Source organism: Falco naumanni, chromosome Z (assembly GCF_017639655.2).
Source record: "Falco naumanni isolate bFalNau1 chromosome Z, bFalNau1.pat, whole genome shotgun sequence".
NCBI lineage: Eukaryota > Metazoa > Chordata > Aves > Falconiformes > Falconidae > Falco > Falco naumanni.
This window is the reverse complement of record NC_054080.1, coordinates 24,555,940-24,578,644: the sequence shown is the minus strand read 5'-3', so window position 1 is coordinate 24,578,644 and position 22,705 is coordinate 24,555,940. Positions and strand designations below refer to the sequence as shown.

The 22,705-nt window shown below is 40.3% G+C and overlaps 1 protein-coding gene across 4 annotated transcripts in view; it reads right to left on the bottom strand.

The window, feature by feature from the left end:
* The window catches only part of EPB41L4A (erythrocyte membrane protein band 4.1 like 4A), a 134,159-nt gene that overhangs the window by 44,602 nt on the left and 66,852 nt on the right, over positions 1–22,705 (bottom strand). For all 4 annotated transcript variants that reach the window (XM_040580447.1, XM_040580448.1, XM_040580450.1 and 1 more), the window contains 5 exons: positions 21,703–21,823; positions 15,685–15,772; positions 13,456–13,544; positions 12,999–13,062; positions 2,678–2,769 (listed from right to left, as the gene is read on the bottom strand). In XM_040580447.1, the coding sequence (XP_040436381.1) occupies positions 2,678–2,769; positions 12,999–13,062; positions 13,456–13,544; positions 15,685–15,772; positions 21,703–21,823 (454 nt within the window). The remainder of the gene's footprint in view (positions 1–2,677; positions 2,770–12,998; positions 13,063–13,455; positions 13,545–15,684; positions 15,773–21,702; positions 21,824–22,705) is intronic.

Sequence of the window (22,705 nt, the reverse complement as noted above, 5' to 3'; positions counted from 1 at the left end):
CAAACCTTAGGTTCCAAACCCAGAATTTTCTGCTAGTCCCTCTTCATCCCTACCTCCAGGCAGACTCTTATGGGGTTGAGAGCTCCACAAACCACGTTTATGCCCTTTTCTTTTGATTACACACCTCTTCATTTTAGTGTCTACTGTAAACTGCTGGCAACAGTAGCCTTTGGCTTAATATTTCACAGAAGCACTGTCCTGGTTTTGGCTGGGACAGAGTTAATTTTCTTTGTAGTAGCTGGTACAATGCTACGGTTTGGATTTCGTATAGGAATAATGTTAGTAACTCACTGATGTTTTAGATGTTGCTGAGTAGTGCCTACTCTAACTCAAGGACTTAGCAGTTTTCCGTGCTCTGGCAGTGAGCAGGTGCACAAGAAGCCAGGAGGGAGCAGAGCCAGGACAGCTGCCTGAACTAGCCAAGGGGATATTCCGTACCATGGAATGCCATGCTCGGTTTATAAACTGCAGGGAGTTGGCTGGGAGGGGCTGATCGCTGCTTGGGGCCTGGCTGGGCATCAGTCAGTGGGTGGTGAGCAATTGCATTGTGCATCACTTGGACTTCTTGGGGTTTATTCCTCTTTTTCCTTTCCATTGCTACTATTACTACTACTATTATTATTACTATTACATTTTACTTTATTTAAATTATTAAACTGTTCTTATCTCAACCCAGTGGGGGCGGAGAGTGGGAGTGAGAGTCTGCGTGGTACTTAGAATCATAGAATCACTTAGGTTGGAAAAGACCTTTGAGATCATCAAGTTCAACTGTTAACCCAGGATTGCTAAGTCCACACTAAATCATGTCCCTAAGCACTGCATTTACACATCTTTTCAGTACCTCCAGAGGTGGTGATTCCACCACCTCCCTGGGCAGCCTGTTCCAATGCCTGAATACCCTTTCAGTGAAGAAATTTTTCCTACTGTCCAATCTAAACTTCCCCTGCAACTTGAGGCTGTTTCCTCTTGTCCTGTCGCTTGTTATCTGGGAGAAGAGATCGACCCCCACCTGCCTACAGCCTCCTGTCAGGGAGCTGCAGAGAGCAGTAAGGTCCCCCCTGAGCATCCTCCAGACCAAACCCCCCCAGCCCCCTCAGCCGCTCCTCATCAGACCTGTGCCCCAGCCCCTTCCCCAGCCCTGCTGCCCGTCTCTGGACACGCTCCAGCCCCTCAATGTCCCCCTTGCAGAGAGGGGCCCAGACCTGAACACAGGGTTCGAGGGGCGGCCTCACCAGTGCCCAGTGCAGGGGGACGGTCACTGCCCTGGTCCTGCTGGCCACACTGCTGGGGACACAAGCCAGGATGCTGTTGGCCTTCTTGGCCACCTGGGCACACTGTGGGATCATACTAGCTAGTACTTAGCTGCTGGCTGAAGTTAAACCATGACAAGCAGGCAAAAACATCATGCCACAGTAATGAGGGTGCAGGAGGGATTCTGAGCTTACTCATTTACAGCACTGCTGAAGCTAGCTCTAAGCATTCTATCGACCAGTGCCTAGCTAGACACCCTTGCACATTTCTGTTAGTGTTTTTGCAACAGTAGAAGGAAGCGTTTTGAGATATGTAATATTTGAAATATTTTATACACATCAAGAAATATGCAAAACATTAAAATACTATGGAAATTCAATGAGTCTTTCTATCAAAACCCAAAATTTCTGTGCGTTGTAGGAAACAATAATGTACAAAATCCAAACACCTTACTCAAGTCAATGCTGATACAGAAAATTTGATGGTTACATATGTAAAAATGTATACGGCAGCTTAAATCCTGCCATATACATTTGTGGATACCTCTGTTAAAGCCTACTTTACGCAACCTGAGATACTGTTTTGAAAAGAATCCTAAGACAAAATAAACCATGGAACAACCCAATTTAAAAATTATTGTTTCACATCATTGTAAGAAAAGGGAAGGCATCAGCTTTTAAAAGCATTCTACAACAAAGAGCAAAAATATGTTTCCAGGCAGCAAGCCTGTGTTACAGCACTCTGTAGGCATAACAAGGTTGTCGTGGTTTAACGCCAGCTGGTAACTAAGTACCATGAAGCAGCTTGCTCGTTCCCCTCCCCCCCCAGTGGGATGGGGAGGAAAATCGAGAAAAAGGTAAAACTCATGGGTTGAGATAAGAGCAATTTAGTAACAAAACAAAACAAAACAAAATAAAATAAAATACAACAATTGTAATGAAAAGGGAAGCAAGGGAGAGAATAGTAAAATCCAAAAGCAAAAAAAAACCCCAAGTGATGCACAATACGATTGCCCACCACCTGCTGACCAACACCCAGCCAGGCCCCAAGCAGCGATCGGCCCCTCCCGGCCAACTCCCCCCAGTTACATACTGGGCATGACACCCCATGGTGTGGAATATCCCTTTGGGCAGCTCAGGCCAGCTGTCCCGGCTGTGTCCCCTCCCAGCTCCCCGTGCCCCCCCAGCCCTCTCGCTGGCCGGGCCTGAGACACTGAAAAGCCCCTGACTGAGTATAACATTATTTAGCAACAACTAACACATCAGTGTGTTATCAACGTTATTCTCATACTAAATCCAAAACACAGCATTGTACCAGTGACTGAGAAGAAAATTAACTCTGTCCCACCCAAAATCAGGACAAAGGTTCTTACCCTGTATAGCAGCCCTCATTTTGGTAATGAAACCACAACTTCTGCACCACTCACCTGAAAAATGTATGATGTTCTACGCAGCATTTCCAGAGATGTTTGCATGTGATCTTGTTACGTGCTTCAAAAAAGAAGGAAGTTTCATTGCACTGAAAACAAAACACATCACTATCGTTATGAGGGATTCTGCTAGTGAAATGAATATTCATCTACGGAACACAAAACCCAACCGTCTCATATCAATGCATGTAAAAGAAGATATCAATATGAAGAAAAGCAATTTTTATAATTCTGGAGAATTTTTCTTTTAAAAGAGGTTTTCAATTTGGTTTCTCATTGCCTGAAAATAATTATTTAAAGAATCAACTCCTCGGATACAGAAAAACAGAAGAGAAAGCAGATTATTGAAACACACCTGTTCCTTCATTCTTGTTTGTAAGTATCAGCTTTCTTCCTAATTAAAAAACACAAGGGTTTTTTTCAAATATTGCTTTTCTGATGTTTTCTTAAACTGTACCTCAGATGTCAAGCAAAAATATTCCCAATGTTCTGTTTAACAGTATACAAAAAGGCAAGAATAAGAGAAAGAAACTCAAGATTTGTGATAAACTACTATGAAGCAACAACACAGAGAGAAAATGCACAAAACATACATGTAGAGAAGAAGCAAGGAAAAACTGGAAATAAAAAAAGATGGGAGGAAGGAAAGGCAAAAAAAATAGTAATTAGCTAACTTCAGAAGAATTCAAAATAATAGGAAAAAGCTCGAAGGTAAAAGCCCTAAAATCTACCTTAAAGTGTCTTAAGGAAGACAACAAAAAAGAATATTCAAAGCTTAAAACCTCACACTGGAAATTGGCTATCAGTACAGGAGACATGAGAGAAAGGCAGGGAGAGATGAAAGAGAAGTCAGACAGATACAGACTATGAAATACTTCCAATAGACAAGTAGAAGCAACAGACACAGCACACTGCTTGCTTCCAACAAGCTAAACATTCAGCTATGTTCACATAAAATACACTTGAATCGATCTGTCACTCAGTAAACTCAAGTGCTCAGTTTTATGTCTGTGATTTGCACAAAGAATGAGCAGTTCCACTGACGTCAGTGTGAATCCACAGCACAGTACAATACTGGCTGTAAGAAAACTGAGTCCAAAAACCATTTTCCTGATACGTGAATTACAAAGGGAGTGTGATTCATTCCACTTTCAGCAGCTGGTTTTAGGAAATGGATGCCCTTGCGTTAGTCATACTTTTGCAGTGCCATGCCTACACAGGTAAAGAGTTCTGGCAAGTTTCTTCCACTCTTCACTTGATGAGGTGCGGTGACCTCCAAGCACCTTGCAAAGCACATACTAATTCAGTATGTTCTCTAGAATTCAAAATGTCATCTCTAGCAAGAAGCAATTATACTTCCATTAATGGCTGTCAGGCAGCCTCACCAAATCAAACATTGCCTGCTCAAGCAGCCTCTCCTCCACCTTGAAACAAATAACAGTAAAAATGACAGAACTTTGCACCTGTGGTTAGAATAATTGAGTTTCCAATCCCTGACACAAATTAAAATAAATTTTAAAAAAAGAAAATTGGAGACATACGTATGACCATGGATTTTTTTTTAGTTAGCTTAATGGTTGGCTGGAACAGTCCTATGGAATATCCAAGGAAAGAAAATCATCCTCTAGACTTCTCTCAAAAGCACATTTTCCTCCCTAGGACATCACAGCAAGAAACAGGAGTAGACATACGGCCACTGAGAATGCTGAAAAGTAGGATTTATCTGAAATTGCTATGCATAGCATAAAATGATTATGTAGTAGATTAGTGCTGTAAATATATTCATACAGTTCCTTAAAATGCAATTTCAGACTTGACAGAGATATTCATCTCTCTGCAGGATTCACAAGGGGGTTAACTTGGAGCAACAGTAAGTTTAATTTATAAAAAGTAAAACCAGAAACTTAAAAACTGAAGCTCTTCCAAAATAGAACGGAAATCTAAGTAACTGGGGAAAAAAAGTAAAAAAAAAGCTGCCTGGAAAATCCTGAAGATTGTTAAGGAAAAGATTATATTTATAATAGACTTTTCAAGAGTAACCATATTGCTCTTGGTTGCCTGGCAACCAGAAACAAAGAGGTTACCCACTGAAAGATCATACTGCATTTTTGCAGTTTTAAAGTTTTAAAGAAGATATGTCAAGGGGTACTTGTCGTTTGCTTACTTTACACTTAACAGAAATGTAGCTTCAGGTTTAATTATTGAAGTCACATTACAATTTCTAGATCAGACTATCATCTGATGTGATTTCATATAAACCCACACAATATAGTCACCAGTGCACTTTTAAAGAATATTATCAGGTTTTGGTATTGCAACCTTTATGTTATATGGTGAGTCAGCTTCTGTTAGGAAAGAACTCAGTGACTCATTTTTAATATGCAGGATCTTGCTCCTTCTTTGTCCACTTCTAAATTTTACTTTTAGGCAAAGAACCCTCTGCTGCACTTAGATTCATTTAATTACATAATCTCAGAGGAGAGAGTTTGTGGGATGGGAGAAAGGATGGACAGACAGCAGCTGGGGTGTTTGTTGTGTTTTTTTTAAAGAGACTTTTTAAAATAAGTTATCTTTGCCATATCTTATTAGCTCGGTTCAAATGCCAGTGGAATTCAGGGAAAGATTCCCAACAAAGAAAAGCTTCTTCTAGTTAATTTTTAATTCTTTTTCAAGTTAAAACTTAGAATTTTCCCATATAAATGGCACGTAACACATAACTATCAGTAAATGGCTAAAAAAGGGACAGTATAGCTGCATTGTCATAGGACAGAAAGATCTGACCAGCAAACATTACTGATTCCATCACTTGAAGGCATTTATTTTCTAAGGTGGAAGAAAGCTATCTGAGCCAGTAAGAAAAAAATTTTGATTATTAACTACATGCTGAAATATCTATACTTAGTATGCAGCAATCAAAGGCACTCAGGAAAAACCAGCATAGAACCATAGACCCAATTTACCAACAAGTTATGGAATTCAGACCTGGAAAATAAAACAACACTTAAAAATCAAGAGATAGACCAATAAGTTCTCTGATAAGACACTGAGGTTTACTTATCTCAATTTGAAGGAAAAGCACAAGTCTTAAAAATTTTGCCCTGGAATGGATGCGTGCAATAAGTCAAATAACACAGTTAAATGTTACTGAAGAGAGAGAAAGAAAGACTAAAACATTAATCTCCAAGGTCTTTCACCAACACAGATGAGACAACTCATAATTCTTACACATTTTTCACATTTTCTGTGAAGGATTCAGTAACTTGCTGCAACTAAGTCCAATATGACACTGCATACAGCACGTCTAGGTTTAGGACTTCCTCCATTTACTTTTTAAGACTATTTAAGGCTTGCAAGAGTAGTACGATTACCCTCACAATTTATAAATGCATACATAAAAATTAAGCAGTACTGAAGGCAGTGGTATCTTCCAAGTTTAATCTTTATCCCCTAACGGAATAAATTGATTTGTACAGGTAAAGCAAGGATGACCTTACGTTTTAACATCATAAACTTTTGTTTTCAATAAAAGGCAACATTTTTACCACCTTGAACATTTGTAATTTCTTACAGGTCATAAGAGTTAGCAGGGGTTTTTTCCTTATAATTCTAATATATTTGAACCAAAAGAAACAAAGACCTATTATACTTTTACTAATGATTTATAGGAAATGGCAATTGCAAACCCACTCAGTGTTTGCTGCCTCACAAGCTACTCCCTGCTACTCATCCTGTTGCTTTCAGAGTGCCCAGTGTACTAAAGGAAAGGCATCGTAATCCACGAGGGCTCACTGCTTCCACAGCTGGGCTGGTCATCTGCACACTCTGAATGCACCTCTCCTCTCCTTTGAATCCACTTTGGTGTTTGTCTCTCATTTCAGGAGGCCAGTTCTGCTCACCAAACAAGCACAACCCCCCTTGTTCTGTACGGCGACTTTTCATCACATCTGTGACTTGCAGCACCATAAGGGAGGGGGCAAGACATGTCCAGAGGCTGCAAAAGGTTGGGCATAACCCTTGCAGCAGTATCCAGTCGTTGAGTTATTTGACTACCTTCTCCTAATCCTGAAAAAGGCAAGACGCTAAAAAAATATGAGGACAAACATAAACATTCCTCTCCTTTTAAATGCTTTAGAACAGGGGTCCTCACACTGTTTAACCAGGGGCCGGCGCGGATGCAGTGGCAGGCAGCCATCTGCGGCTGCTGGGTTTCCCCCCCCAGCCCCCAGCGGTGGGGGCAGGGGGGTCTGTAAATACCAGGGGCCGGATTGAGGACCCTGGGGGGGCGTATCTGGCCCGTGGGCCCTAGTTTGAGGACCCCTGCTTTAAAAGCTTGTCCTGCAGTCTCCAGAGCACGCTAAGGCTCACACTGCCATAGCCTCACCCCACCATTTGCACCCATGGGAGGGAGAGATAGATCGGCACAGGGGATGCAGATCACTTGACTATACTGTGAGCTTATAAACAGATGGGCATTCAAACATATAGCCACAGCCCTTCTCTGTTTGATGCTGCCTCTCAAGTCAGTCAGAAGAATGACCTGGCAGGGCCTTTGAGATCTGCATGAAACAGCTGGTAATTGGTACAGCACTGCATCATAACACCCCCTCACTTCACTGAAAGACTGCAAGCATGTTACTAATGCCTTCAAAGGAGGCAAGTCAGAGGGGTCATTGCTCCACCTAACCACAAAATGCCTCTGGAACTGCTATACTAGCTCAGGAGTGCCCACACTGCCCTTTGCAAAGAGCTCCCAGCTTGCTCTGCCATGCCAACCTTGATTACGTGGCCTTCAAGCTCAGAGATGTTTGCACCCAGCTAGCTCAGTGACCAGGCAGGGCAAGCTCCAGTCTGCTTGGAAAAGAAGATACACACTTAAAACAACAGTTCTTCTCTCTGGAAGCCAGAAGATCCCTTCTTTGTGAAGTTACTGGATTAATCCAAAGCTAAGAGGGGCCACTGTCAGTAGACTTGTACCCATTCCATGAAGCACTGCACCCATCCACAGATCAAAAATGTTTTGAAGATCTGTGATTCAGAGCAGGCTTTAGCTGCTATAATTTATGACAAGGCATATATTGGTTGCCACCAAGGCAGGCTCAGTAAGAAAAAAACAAACCCAAAGCTACAGTAGGAACCCTGTCAGCACACACAGCACCCTTCCTGGTTGCACTGAACATTAATACAGCGTAAGGAGGGATCCTTCCCCCGTTACAGAGCACACTGTTACAGAGCATGAACACGTAACACTCATGCATCTACATGTAATAGAAATATTAACACTAGCTCTGAAGCCACTGCTTCCCAACATTATTCTTTGCCAGGTTAGGCACATCCCTGGAAACTATCAATTGTTAACTCCAATAGGAAATATTCTGTCTTAATACATTTACATAGATGTATGCATACCGATTACAGCTTATGTAACAATGTATGATTATTGGTTACACAAGGTCAATCTTTTAAGAACATTACACAAGTCAGAAATTCAAATTAATAATGCTATGCCACTTTGCATAAAGCATGCCAAGATTGAAACAAACGTATCTCAGCCTATTATACCAACTAAAAAAAGACACAAGAACTTACCAAAAGAAAAGGCTACCCTAACACCTTAGTGACAATGAATGTAAATTTATGCAGGAATTTTAATCCTAGTCCTCCTTCAAAAATGTCCATTACTGAAGATTTTACTATCAAGCCTTGAACCAACCTCACAATCTTTCTAATATCTCAGAAAGTGGTTAAGAAAAGCCAAGAAACACCCCAACCAAAAAAAACCAAGCCAAAGCCATTCTATGTGATGTATTAACACCATTGTGCTTGCTCACCTTCAGCCTCCATTACCACTCTAGCTTAAGTAGGTGCAAATGAAAATGATACAAAAGTAATTTGTAATTCTTAAACCATAATAAAGATCAAAATGTTACTTTTGTCTGGAATTGAAATCTAAGCTAAATTTGACTTCATAATGGGAGGAACATCTCTTCAAATTGTTCAGTCTTCCTAAGAAGCTGCAGAAGAAATAAATCAACTTAAAAGTTCCTGCCTAGAACTCGCATTTCAGGGTGGAATATAGCATGTGACAGAGCAAGAAGGGGTACAGCTGAACCACCTTATAAATGTAATCACTTTTCAGACTTTTGATTTGTATAAAAAGCGGGTTCAAAAATTAAAATATATTTCCAGGGTTTTCTGAGACTATTTAAAAGAACACAAACCTCTTGTATTTAGACAACATTCAGCCACCAGAATGGGGGGCATTATGTGCTTTGGAATTGCCCCAACGTTCCTCTAGCATGCCTCTGTGGTTGGTATTGCTCCTGAAAACCATCTTTACCATCTTCACCTTACGAATTCAGCTGAGCTGGGCCTCCTCACCTGACTAAGCAAGGCTGCAGAGGAGGGCATGTCTTGAAAATGTGTAATTTTTTACTGCACAGTCTGGGGGCTTTGTTCTGACTTGAAAGAACCCAAATTGCAAAATCTCTCAAAACAAAAATTTCAGACTTTCAGAAGACCCTTTTCTTACAACAAAAAATAAAGAACGCAAGTCTCTTGCACATTCAACACTTCCTGGTGGGGTGAAAGAAACACGAAAAGTAACAAGTACAGAAGCTTTGCATAACCTCTGCAAAGGAGTGAAATCACTCACTTGCATGTTCAGACACAGTGCAACCCAAGTAAAAGGCGCTGTTACACAAAACAGTGTGGGGTTGCAGGGAACAGCACAGAAGTAGTACTTGGTACCTACAGGCAAAAAAGCGCCACATCTCTCACTCCGGCATACTACTACATTTGCATTCCCAGCCTACAATCTATCAAAGCCTGTTTTTCCCTATTTTGTTTTATGTCCTTAGTTGAGAAAGAAATCTAGGAAGCAGGCCATGTTCCTCACACAGGGAAAGCAGAAGAGCGTGCTGTGCACCGCTGCAATTACCCACGTCCACATAGTGCATCCATTGTGACGAGGCTCTGCTTTTTCGCATCTGGGCATGGGGGGTGGGAGGGCTTTGGCAGCCACCTGTACTGCTGGATCACTTCCAGCAAGGTTGCTCAACACACATCTATGCTACCAGGAATTGTGCATGGGCATCAGATGGATCTCTTGGTTTTCTTAAAGGAAACTGCATGCAAATACACTTTTCTCATCTTCAGAAATTCTTTGTGATTGTCATGTTCAGGGAATCCTCCCGTGCAGTCCTTGCAAGGGAAGGGTTCCTAATTTCATGCCAATATTTAAGAGGTTTCACAGAAAGCCTGACATGCTTCTAGCTCAGAATTCACAGAATGGCTCCACTCCGGGGACAATGAAATACTGATTCAATAATTAACACCACTGAAAAAGAGTTTCTGTAAACTGGTCCAGGTCCCTAGTCTCACATGTCAGTATAAGTCATTGACAGCCAGATATTAAGGACAGTATTTTGTTTATGAAGCGGCAATAGCAACAGCCTTAGGGAGAAAACACATAGTACCAAAAAGCAGTGAAAGATAAAACTAGAATACCGATGCTCATGCTTGCATGCAATAGCAACATGTATGCAGGAAAAGTATAAAGAAGTTAAATATACAGGAAATGTTCTCATGTAAGAGATATGAAAGAAGTACAGGAGATTACACCACACAACAGGATAGGTGAAGCACCTTACTTTATTACAAGACAATAAGCATAAATATCTTCTGCTCTTTAAATCATCAAGTTTATGACAAGTGAAACTGTGTGAACAGCAAACTCAGCAGCCATAAGTATGGCTGACACAGGCATCCCATAATGTATGGGGTAGCTTAAGGACATGGACCTATACATTTAGGCTGCCATGCCTACCATCTGTCAAGGAGATCACAGTGTCCACTTCCACCCTTTTTTTAGTGGGAAGTACACATTCAAATTCTTTGGTGAGTTTGAAAAAATCTCAAGACAAATTCATTTAAAGAAAGAACAAAGAAGTTACCACAAATAACCCTGTGCAGGAGAAGAGCAACTTCTCATCACATCAACAATTCATCAATACTAGAAGTGCCAACAGCTTCCTCTTGATGAGCAGTGGTACCCATGAAAGGTACCCATCAGTGTGAATAAAGGTGTGGAAACACAAACTGAAATCCAGTCTGCACAGAGTTTTCACTACAATATGGAAAACATGATTCACACAAAGCATTCCATATATGCATAAATAATCTGCTTTTCTTATTACATGGTGTTAACTCCTTCACTATATGCCATAAAGTTTCATCTAAGCCATGGGAAAGTCTCCATTATTTTTTCTCTTCCTGAATCTTTCCTGGTGTCCTCTCCAACCAAGCGGAGACATGTAACATGCTCCAGACTTGGTATACCACATCCGAAACAATGAAATATTAACGTCCTGGGCTGTAAAGTGCTATCCCAGGGAGCAGGATGAAGTAAAAATGGCATGTTTAGTCTCCTGTTATATACTACAACTCATGTCCCAAATGCAAGGGCAAAGTGATAGCCTTCATTCCAAAAAACATAGGAATAAAATAAATCTGTGAATTAAGTTTTTGAGGAGTATTGGAAGATACAATTGTATAAATACACTAATGAGCTTTCCCTCCTCTGGGTGCAGAACAGCATAAATTGTTATGACAGCTTTAGTCCAGAGACAAAGGCTACTGTGTACTTATTCCAATACATAATTTTGTTCAAAGCAACACCACCAGAATCTTTAAAAAAAGGGGAGAGGAAGATTTTTCTGGGCCATTTTGGCCTTTCCTGATCTTGTTAGGATATGGAGCTCTGTAGAAACACTTCAAATGAGTATTAGTTGCAAAGGAGTTTTTAATGACGGTACACACCCTTGTACTTAATGTTCTCTTGAACAATTTCCTGAAAGTACCTGTCAAGACTTGAAATTACCAAGCACTGTCAAAGTGTTTGCTTTATGATCACAATAGTAAGTGTTCACCGGCCATCAACATTCACAGTCTCAACTAAAGCATGTTTTCCAAAGCTTCCAGGTTTTCTGCTCAGCATGTTAAACCTTTGCAATTCTACATGGTTCAGACAGAAAAAATATGTATGTGGTATTCAAACAGAAACTACAGCATCACTTCACTGCAATTCACTCTTAAGTCAAACTCAGACTTGTTTATACATGAACAGGCATTCACCCTTCACATGAAACACTGAGAAAAGTTTTCCCAACCTTCCCCCAGCCTTTAAACAACTCTGTGATTTCGACAAACACACTACCAGAAATAAACTTCCCATAGATCAACACACCAAATGGATACAAACCACTTGGGAGTAACAGAAGCAAAACTTGCCAGTACACCTGCAGAGGCACAAGAAACGCCCTCCACAACAGATGCAAGACAACCAGCCAAGGGGTACATTTACATTTCCCAGAATATACCAAATGTGCCAAGTGGCCTCATGGAAAAATCATGGATGAGACTAACAACCACTACATAAATGAATGAAGACACACAGATAACCAGTAAAAAGGAACACTGCCAGCAGGCTAATCCTTCTTCAAAACTATAAACTTCCTGATATTCCAGAGACACCTAGAAAGTATTTTCAAAAGTCAGCAAACCAAACTTACAACTCAACCAGCTACCACAAATCACAGACTGGCCGCAACTGTTTGTTTTACTACACTTCACAATTTCCCCTGCATAATTTCCTCCTCCTCCCCCTGCCCCACATGCTTCATAGGTGATAATTATTTTTCTCTTTTTTCCACTGACTCTATCTTAAAAACTCTTCTCTTGCTATCAACCTGTGATCCTTGCTTCCCTGGAAGCAACATTGTTTTCTTTCAAATGGTCTAACAGCACAATTAAGTTAAAAACTGACAAAAGGGTTCTGAGCTATATTATGTGGCTGCTTCTGTTTCCAAGCTACAAAACTACCCGTGCCTAATAGCTCTGTGAGTTTTCCTTTATCCATATTTTAATATTAGCTTTCCCTGTAGATTTAGCCTAGTTTAAAAGCACTATGCAACACCATAAACAAGGCACTGCAGAAGCAGTCTACTCTAATTCACAGAGCACAACATAAAATGATAGTGTTGTTACAAAATTCCTGCTTCAGTTCTGTCCCCTTGCCTACAAAACAGGGACAGAAAATCTTTCTTCCTCTAATAAAACTGCAAGCACCATCAGGAACATACTGCACGTGGGGACAGGTAATGTTCTTGTAGTAACTATCAACAAAGTTAATTTCAGTTTGATGGTTTCCTGCAGTAAATTCAATGAAATAAACTAGATTTTGATGGACACAACAAAATTTCCCACTTCATCAGACTTGAGATTACTTTTTTTTTTCTCTCATGCTTAAATAAAAACTTACATCTTTTCCCAGGACTCTAAGTTCAAACTGTGTTTCCTTGAAGTGAACTTTTGTAATTCTAGGCCTGTAATATCAGAAGAAAAGACAGAACCTCAGGAGCCTTTAATTTCATGCATAATAAAACGTAATGTTATATATTTACATGCAAAGACAAAAAGGAATTTACAAATAGATTTTTTTTTTTTAGGTATGCACCAGATATCAACAGAAAATTAGCAGTATTTAAACATTTCAGCATAAGTATGGTAAAGGTGAACTATTTTTTTAAATACTTGGATTTTCAAAGAATTAAAAATCTGTATAATCCAGACAAAGATTAATAATTCCAAGTATAATTTTTTAAATCAATACAATTAACCTTTCAAATGGATATCACAAATCATACATTTCCATTACATACATACATAACAACATTGTTATTGTTCTAGCACAGACAGTACATTTAAATTATACATACCAGAAATATTTTCCTACTTGTTTCTTATTCTTGTAGACAACAACTCCTATGGGTGTTAATCCTAAAAAATATTCAGATTTGTTTTCACCCTAGAAAATAAAAACCTATGTCATTCACACAGTTGCAAGCTGTATCACTGTAGCAGTGAGGTCCAGTGAGGAAGTCAGCCTGATGACTGACTTGAACACACTGTTTCACTCTCTGCAAATGGGCAAACAGTACTTGATCTACTGACAAAATCTCCTATATAAGAACTTGTAGGCATAGAGGCAAAGAGGTAAGAAAGAATGGCAGTGAGGGGAAGAACGGAAGATTCCACATGCCATGGTGGAAAACAAAAATAGTTGTTGGGTTTTTTTTTAAGGAATTCCTGTTGGCTATTTGGGAAATGGCCAAAATTCAGAAACTAAACCCCTTAGTCAGGCATGAATGCAACAGACATCCTAACTTCCAGATGAAGGTAAATAGTGATTTTTTGACCTATTCTACTATAATATAACCTCACAGCTGCCTTCTCCCTCCTAATAGTATCACCTGCATTCTGCTACGAAGTGAAGTAGCCCCTGCTGAGAGATTCAGAGCATTTTTTTGTTCAGAATGGGTAACAACTTGCAAGGAACAGGTGTCTCCATCATCTCCATAGGAAACTATCCCTGAGGTCGGTATCCAAATCACAAACTGTTGGAAAAGAACAGGGTGAAAACCCTGGTGCCAAGTGGCAGAAGGCCCCCACCTCCCCAGCTTACAGCCAGGAACCAAGATCAGATGCACTGTACATTGGAAAGAGTGCAAACCTTAGTGCACCAGGTTAAAAGAAAGCCAGCTGCAAAAGGTCATTCATCTGCATACTTGGGGCAACAAGGAAGAGCCCTGCGAGCTCCAAACCAGTGGACCACAAACCGCAAAAAATATCAGTTGTGAGACAGACTGGCTGTAGAAGGTGTCCTTCTGCCTGACTACTGATGTGAGAAAGCTCAGGCACATCTGGTGAGCTCTGCCTGTGCTCCTTACTGAACTAACTGCTAAAGTTAACTTTATTTTTAGTATGACCAAGGAAGGAAAAGAACTATATCTTTTCATGTGTGCAGCTTTACTCTCATGTAAGAGCTTCTGTTGCTCTTGTAATATAAGTAGAAATGATGATATTCATGGGTTAGACTTGGCCATATTAAAACTCACCCCTCACTATCTAGGCAGGGTTCTCATTGCACAGCAAAAGCAAGCTACAAGAAAAAAAAATATTTCCAAGCTCTACTAATTTAACATGGTTTTGTTGGTTCATGTTGAATCTTGTTCCAGTAACTCCCCCAACTTTCTAAGGGTGGGAGGGGCACAGAGCATGGGATATGAATACAATTAAGCCACAGGGTGCATTAAAAAATACTTCATATTGTAGGCTACAAAATTTTCAGCAGGAAATACATACTTAATCTTCTGGTAGTATCTTGATTTCTTTATCTTCTTTCAAGTAATTTTACAAAGTACTGACATCTAACTCGGTGAACTATCTACGTTACAACTCCCCATTTGAACTCCTGATTTTCTTTTATTCAAAAAAACCTGCCACAAGCGTAATTATTCAAACAAGACAGAATTATGTTTCCACCAGGAGCACATAGCCTCCAGGTGCTAACTTGGATGCAATCCCAATAAACATGCTGTTTCACAAATGAAGTGGAGGGTTTTGCTGAGGCAATACAGACAACTTTCAACACTGCAGGATACAGGAGACGAAAAGCTGGTAACGTACTCTAGATCTTTAGCAAAACCTTCACAACGAATATTAAAAAAAGCCAAGCACGCTGCTGCTACCCTGCTCTAGTTTTTGCAAGGGTATTGAAAAGGTTTCAGGATACACTTGCTGTTATTTACACAAGAATAATGTCCCAATTCTTGTGTCAAAGACAAAGGTTATAACCCTCTCTCATTTCTTCTGCCACTTGCACTAATTACTTCATATTTATCTGAATTGTTTTTTCCAGAGTATAACTGCTTGTCTTTTATAGGTGTAATACAATCACAGCCTTTCATCTGAAAATCATTAGGCTTCTGTATGTATGAATGATTGAATTCCCTCAGTCTGTGAATACTTATTCCTTTGCATTTCTAAAGTACAGTGTTCCTTTCAGGTTATTCTGTGGCAACTAAACTATATAAACACTCTCCTCACATTAGCACAAGAAATATTTTTTATTGTTACCAATTTTAGAATATTAAAACAACACTTACATAAACAGGATGGAGATCCACTCCATACATTTCCAGGGATTTGGCCACCCCTAAGTAGTTCACTTCTGCCTCAGCAGGAACTTGACCCCTGTCAACAAAACTCTGTGTAAGTACTTTGCACTTCCAGTCAACATATCAAAACAGATCATATTAATAAATACAGTTTGCTGGACAGGTATGCAACCCTTCCTACTACTTGTTTAGACTGTCACTACCCTTTCAACACTGCAATTCTGCTCGATTCAAGTAAGACTGCACAGTAGACACAAGCTTGTACCTAAACTCTTTGATGTAAGATGCTACCACAGATACATGTTATCGTACATACAATGTATGCCTACTATAGTGGCTCATCTTTTCTCTGCTGTCACAAACACACTTCAGATGTTCAATTTTTAGGCTTGAACATGCAAAATAACTTCTTTTCCCCAATAACTACATGATTATTAATAAAGCAGGAATGGAAGGATTGACTGGGGTACTATTTCCCCATAGCAGTGCTGAAGATGCAAAGGATTTCTGAAAGCTGGGTTCATGACTTCAGACAAAATTTTTCATTCTTCATAAAACCTTGGCATAAAACGAGTCACACCAACTGGCAATAACCAAGTCTACTACTATGAAAACAAAGTTTGGAGTCTGTTTCATGAGATTACCAGTTTCAAAGATCCAGCTTGCCTTCCTAGCTGCAAATATCAATTTTTCAATTAATAACTACCATCAGCTGTATACTGGTAGGAAACAATAGGGAAAACCGGTGGAGGAAAAAGCCCATGGCTACTAAGGCCATATTTGACATCACTGATGAAGGATTTATTTTCAAAAAGAACAAAATTACTACATAAATTCAAAGCCTTCACCAGACTTAGCCTCAGAATTTAATTTGTTCTTCCCTAAATAACTGCCTTTGATATAAGAGCAAGACACTGTTGCAAGCCTGAAAACAATTGAAGCTGCATTTTCATCTTCATTCCTTTTTAGAACTTCTGTGAAAGCTAGTGGACTGTTGTTGGGAAAGTAGAGCACATCTTGTGAAAATATCACCTCAAAAAGATGCATCTCCCGCTTCACCCTGTGATTGTTCTCTTAGGGAAATAACATCACTTCGTTTGTTACCTTCCAAATTCGAGGTGTGGAGCAGAGTTCAACATTTTGACTCAAGGCCTGGAAAACTCCTGCAATATGCACGTTACTACTTCTTGTCTCATCACTCTCCCCAAGCTAGCAGCTACTTTCCAGGTTTTCCCAACTTTACGTTATGCCTGACACAGTAAAAATCACATCCAACGTGAAAGAAGTGAAACAACAATACTAGCATGAATACAATAGCATAGGTGTTTAAAATGCGTTCTTTGTGTCTGGGAGATGGGCTGAAGCAGCACACACACAGCAGCACTGACACTATTTCAGGTGTTAGCACTTCTGGAACAGCAGCAGACCTGAAGCTTGTAAAGACAAACCCCTTTCTTCAAGAGGTAGATTTCCCAGTAGAACTGTGACTCATCTCTGTATCCAGAATATGCCAAACACTGGCTATTCAGCATGTCAGCGTCGCCACATCTGACATATCTTTTATTCACTTCGCTATAAAACTTTCCTCCACAGCTTGATTTTGTAAAAATCTTATTGCTAGCTCTCTGAAACATAAGCAAAATGTTCACTGGAGCACTATCAGTCCTGAGCAAAGTGGATTACCCCATTACCGAATTAGTGCTAAAATCCAATACTGATTTAAATATTCTTGTTAGTGTTTCCTTATTGGCCACACACAAAAATGCTGATGTGCTAATCCCACTATTCTCACCCATCTCTGAAAGTACCAAACAAGTCAAATAAGCATGTGCACACATGTAAATATTTTTACAATAATACATAATTTTTAATAAAGTGTACTTGGAAAAATATTAAGGAAATTAAAGATGTGAGCTGGAGCTTCTGTAGGAAACAGATGGAAGCCAGAGGAAGAATTCTTCCCAAATGCAAATGGAGAAGACAGAGCATGAAGGGGAGAGGGGAATGTCAGGGACTGAAACAATTCCCACCATTACCAAGGGTAGGTGTTTCATTTTTACCATGTATGAAAACACAAACACTCCTCAGCATCACACAACCTGACAATACATCCCAAAACTGAAAGAGTCTCTGCAGTTGGTCATGTCAGAGCAGACAGTATAACAGCCGTGCAGCTGACGTGCACTGCTCAGGTGCACAAAGTACACCTGAGTGCCACTGACAGCCCTAAACAATACTGAAAGCTACTTTCAAAGCTAACTATCAGGGGCATCTCATGCCCCACTGACAGCATGTAATATCAATGCGAAATACAAGAACAGCTGACTTGCAAATTATTGATTAGTCCCAAATCTGCTGCAGTCTGGAACAGGCAATGTCAGAGGGCCAAAATACAAGCTCTACATTTGCACTGAGGGATCATATCCCTCCTCCAGCACGAGTGTCTGCTTCTTCATGTGCAAGCCCTGAAGCCACTGCTTGCTCCTCCAGATGGGCATGGCAGTGTAAGGCCACCTCACCCTGCTATCCGACCTTGGGATCTCCGTGCTGGTTTATAGATGGGACAACAACTGCAGCAGGCAGGCTACAGAGACTCGAAGCAGTCAGAAACTCCTGCCACCTCTGACTTCCCTCACCTTACCTGATTTACAAACTTGCTCAAAGACCTGCAACTGAATGAATCCCTGAACAACTATTGTGCCGTGTAAAAGACTGCGAGATAACCTGCAACCAAAAATGGTTTGTCTGGCCGTAACTAGCACAGGCAAAGTACAAGCAGTGCCACAGCCATCTTGCAAATAAACCCCTGCACTTCCATGCTGAGCTCCAGAAAGGATAAAGAAATTTTTCCCAACTGTATCACAAACCCGTCCCTAAAATGTCTCTGGTATGTGAGATGATTGGGGATGTGCCCTTAGCCATTCGAACCTCTTAACTAAAGAGACCACTGCCACACGTGCAGACGTCAGTGCTGGCAGTGTTGATGATGACAGCCAGGCTGAACTAGCAATCGGTATACCTTAGTTTCACTCTCTTTTTTGATGCTGCTAAATCACTGACACCTAACTGCAGCCAAGCAGCGAAAGAGTATCACAGCTCTAGATCAATAAGCATATAAGAACACTAGAGACAGTGTTAAAGACAGTTCTCACTCCTCTTCACAACCATTGTTCCCCCAGCTTCTGAATTTCATCTGCAGGGTCACAAACTTTTTGAGGCAAATGGGCCTTGATCTGATTTACTACTCTAATGACTACAGAAACCTGAGAGAGAGGAATGAAGGTTGCTTAGTATCAGTACCTTGGTACATAGCAATTCACCTCAAGTTTCATTTCTCAAACACAACCTCTGTGATGCTGAACCAAACAACCTCTCTGTGACTCAGTTTCCAATCTCTGGAACTGAAAAAACAGTACTTCTTTACTTCACAAAAGGCCCCTTAGCAAGGCTCTCCACAGTGCATCAGTTACTATAAGGCAGCCAGGAAACCACACAGAAATAATTATTGAACAACAGACTCTCTCCCCTGCAAGAGAGTGCTCAGGTCAATGTGGCAACTGGGACAGACTCCAACTACAGCAGAACTTGTCAAAGAGATCAGCTGTGTCCCTGAGTTAATACTTATTCTCATTAAACAAGACACAAATAACACTAACATGCAAAACTACAGGGAAGATATTACTTAACCTTTATCCAGGCTGTGGCTTCATAACAGCAAGAGAATCAAAAAATCTAGATCTACATACAAGATGGCTAGCTCTGATTATCTCTACATTACTTTGACAAAGGGTATGATGAACATACTCATAAAATGATTCTTACTGCTTTCATCTTAATAAATGGTTATATCACAATTGCACCTAACTTGGATTTGTTAGAACAAGTTTCTTTACACTTACCAGGAACATGAACTTGGAGATAAGCAAGTAAATGTTTATTTTGGCTTCATGTATGGTTGAACTTCTGGCATATGTTTTACACAACTAATTTCACGTTTTGCATTTTTGAAGGCACTGTGGTCTAACATTTGGAACAGCAGGTTGGGAAGCCAAATCTCACTGATTTGCAGTGCTTTCACACAGTGACTTGTGGTTCAGCCTCCGCTACTCATACACCAAGAGTACTTCTGCCTAAAACTAATCTCACTGAAACTGTTTCTTGTGCAGAAGGCCATTTCTAACAATGAGTGAGCGGGACAAAAAGTGGCTCTGAATTGCTGGGGATTTTAAAATATTTTTTGTATGCCTAGAGACAACATAGAGTTAAAGGTCCCCTTTAAGAAGACTGCTTACACAGCTGCTGCAAATGCATCTAGTATTTAAGCTATATTCTCACAGGATCACCTTCTGGCTCTTTACTGGAAAGTATGTTATTTGCTCCAACTTCACTAAGAGATTGCTGTGTTTTTCCTCTCTGTGTTGCTGCTGTTGTTCCTCTCTTGAGCACTGACAGAACTGATGGGACCAGAGGTTACTAGTTCTGATCTTGCTTTGCTTGTCTGTTGGGCACTCCAGTTCATCTCCTGGTTGTCTTTACTGCAGTTTTGCTTTCCACTCCCTTGACCAGTAATCAAAGGTAGGCACTGCACGCACAAATTGCAGTCTGAAAGAAAACCAGGGGTCCACCACCTTGGGATCCACCATCAGGCAGAGATTATCCAGAATCTCAACGATAGTACAACTCACATGTTCTGTGTCTAAGGTGACTATTATTCCAGTAACTGAAAGCTGGAGATTTTAATTTTCGCAGTCTCTGTTATAAAAATGAATCTGTCAACTTCAACTTCTACAAAGGGTAAGTTGTGATTGCATTAATCTCCCAGGTCTGTTGACATACATGTTTCACTTCTCTACAGATCTCGTTTGCCCTGTCTGCAGTGCACCTCATATTCTCCTCCTGCAATCTCTTCAACACTTGCCTCTGCCAAGTACCATAACCCTACCTTGTTCCTACCTTCTCAGCTCCTTCTCATACATAAGAATGGTTTTCGGGCACAGCTTCAACACCTGTGAATTTCTGTAGTGTCTTGTTCAGTTTAAACCAAAATTATTTTGAGGGCCACCAGATATGCTGTGTTCCCACTGCTTTAAGGCCACACACAAATGTTTTCGAATTTCTTTGGTTTTTGTCCAGAAACCAACACTCTGAGTGCCCCGTGTTATTCTGTGCTGCCTGATGCCTCTGTTTCTAGGTGCTGCTTTTTTTTCTTACAAATCATGTTCTTCCTTACAGTGGAATCCTTTATATTGACCACTGCAAATACATTTAATGTAAGATATGTTGGTTAATAAAATGAAAGGACTTTATGCTTCTAAAAGCAAACTGCCTCTTTAGTTCATGTCGATGTTGCAAGTGAGATTATGACTTAAACCACGGGCATACAAACTGCTTTCCTGGTACTTCCTGCACTGTGAGCTGCTCCCACAAGGATTCATGCAGGTTGCTACAAGCACTCCTTCATTACCCCAGCTAAGGATCTGGCAAGAAAATAGAAGCTTCATTGTACTGAGCACTGTACGCTATTAGATTAAAGGTGGTTTTGTCCTAATAGTCTATTTGAATACACAGGGCAGTACGAAGGAAAGAAATGGTTTTATCCCCATTTTGCAGACAGTGACTGAGGCATGGGCATAATAAGCAATTTTTCCAAAATTATGGAGGAAACCTGTCCTGGAACAGGGAACTGAACTCAGAGATTTTGATTTCATTATTTTTAACTACAAAACTAAGAGGAAACAGGAGCAGTGTTAAAACTGCTGGTTCTGAAACACCAATACCAAGGTCTGACAGGCATCGTATTTCCAGTTATTGTCCTGCTGAGTTCCTGGAAGAACAACTCCAATTATGTAAAATGGTTTCTGCTTCTGAATGACATAACTCAATTCCCTGTGCTCTTTCCTTGAGCCTAGAGACCTCCACTCTGCACCACTAGCTGCTCCCTTCCCTACCTACCAAGCGTCTCTGATGATGTTACCTGCCAAGTTCCCAACAGTACTGAGTTCTTACATCAGAGTTTTGTGTATCCGCTCTATGGCATCTTCCAGCTCTTCCTTCTGGTCTGGAACAAAGCGGTACTCCGAGACATAACCTGCAGTGTGCTTGTATGGGTCATAGTCCCCCAGCTCAGCTAAAGGACACAAGAAGAAAAGAAAGGTCATCTATTTTCAGTGCTTTATGTTAACCAAAAAACATGTAATATAATCCACCTATTAGTGCCAAGCCACCTCTTTCCAACTCTCAATTTATCATGCAGTCAGTTAAAAAACTCAGACAGTACAGAACTGTTCATATTCGTACACATAACATCAAGGAAAAAATGTCTTCCATCACTTTAAAAGAGAAATGGAAGGTTCAAAGAGCAAGAGGTTTTGACAGGAACTCTACCACTTCCACAGAACTAGATACAGTTTTGTCCAAGCCAGCAAAGCTGAAACTTGATGGCATGTATTATTTGGCAGCATATGTAAAACAAGTATAGAAGAAAAGTCTAGCTTTTGGAATATCTATGCCTTTGCGATAAGCTGTAATATTACAGACAGAACTGATTCATATTGTTGGGACTCCTAACATAAACATCAGTGTGGGAATGCAAATACAGACAAATATCCTGAGACACCTAGAGGTGTGCCCTTCTAGGGGTGTCATTTCTTGTGAGCCAACACTAGACTTAATTTTTGAATAAAATAACAACATGTTTCCTGAACATTAATTTCATTAATTTAATATTTCAAAATCAAAATAATTTTAAAAGATATTTTCTTAAAGAATGTACTGAATAGGTGATACAATTTTCTTTGAAACAACCCTGAATTTGCATACATTAGTCACACCAGTTTGCAAGTTGCAATGTAATTATAAACTAAACACGCACATAGGTCAGAACACACTTCTACTGATCTTACCTATAATTGCATCTATCTGTGAGGCCCTGCAAAAGTTATTATTTCAGTTTTTTAATAACCCTGAGTAAAATCTGCATAGACTGGGTTTCTCTGAGAAAAGCTTCAGA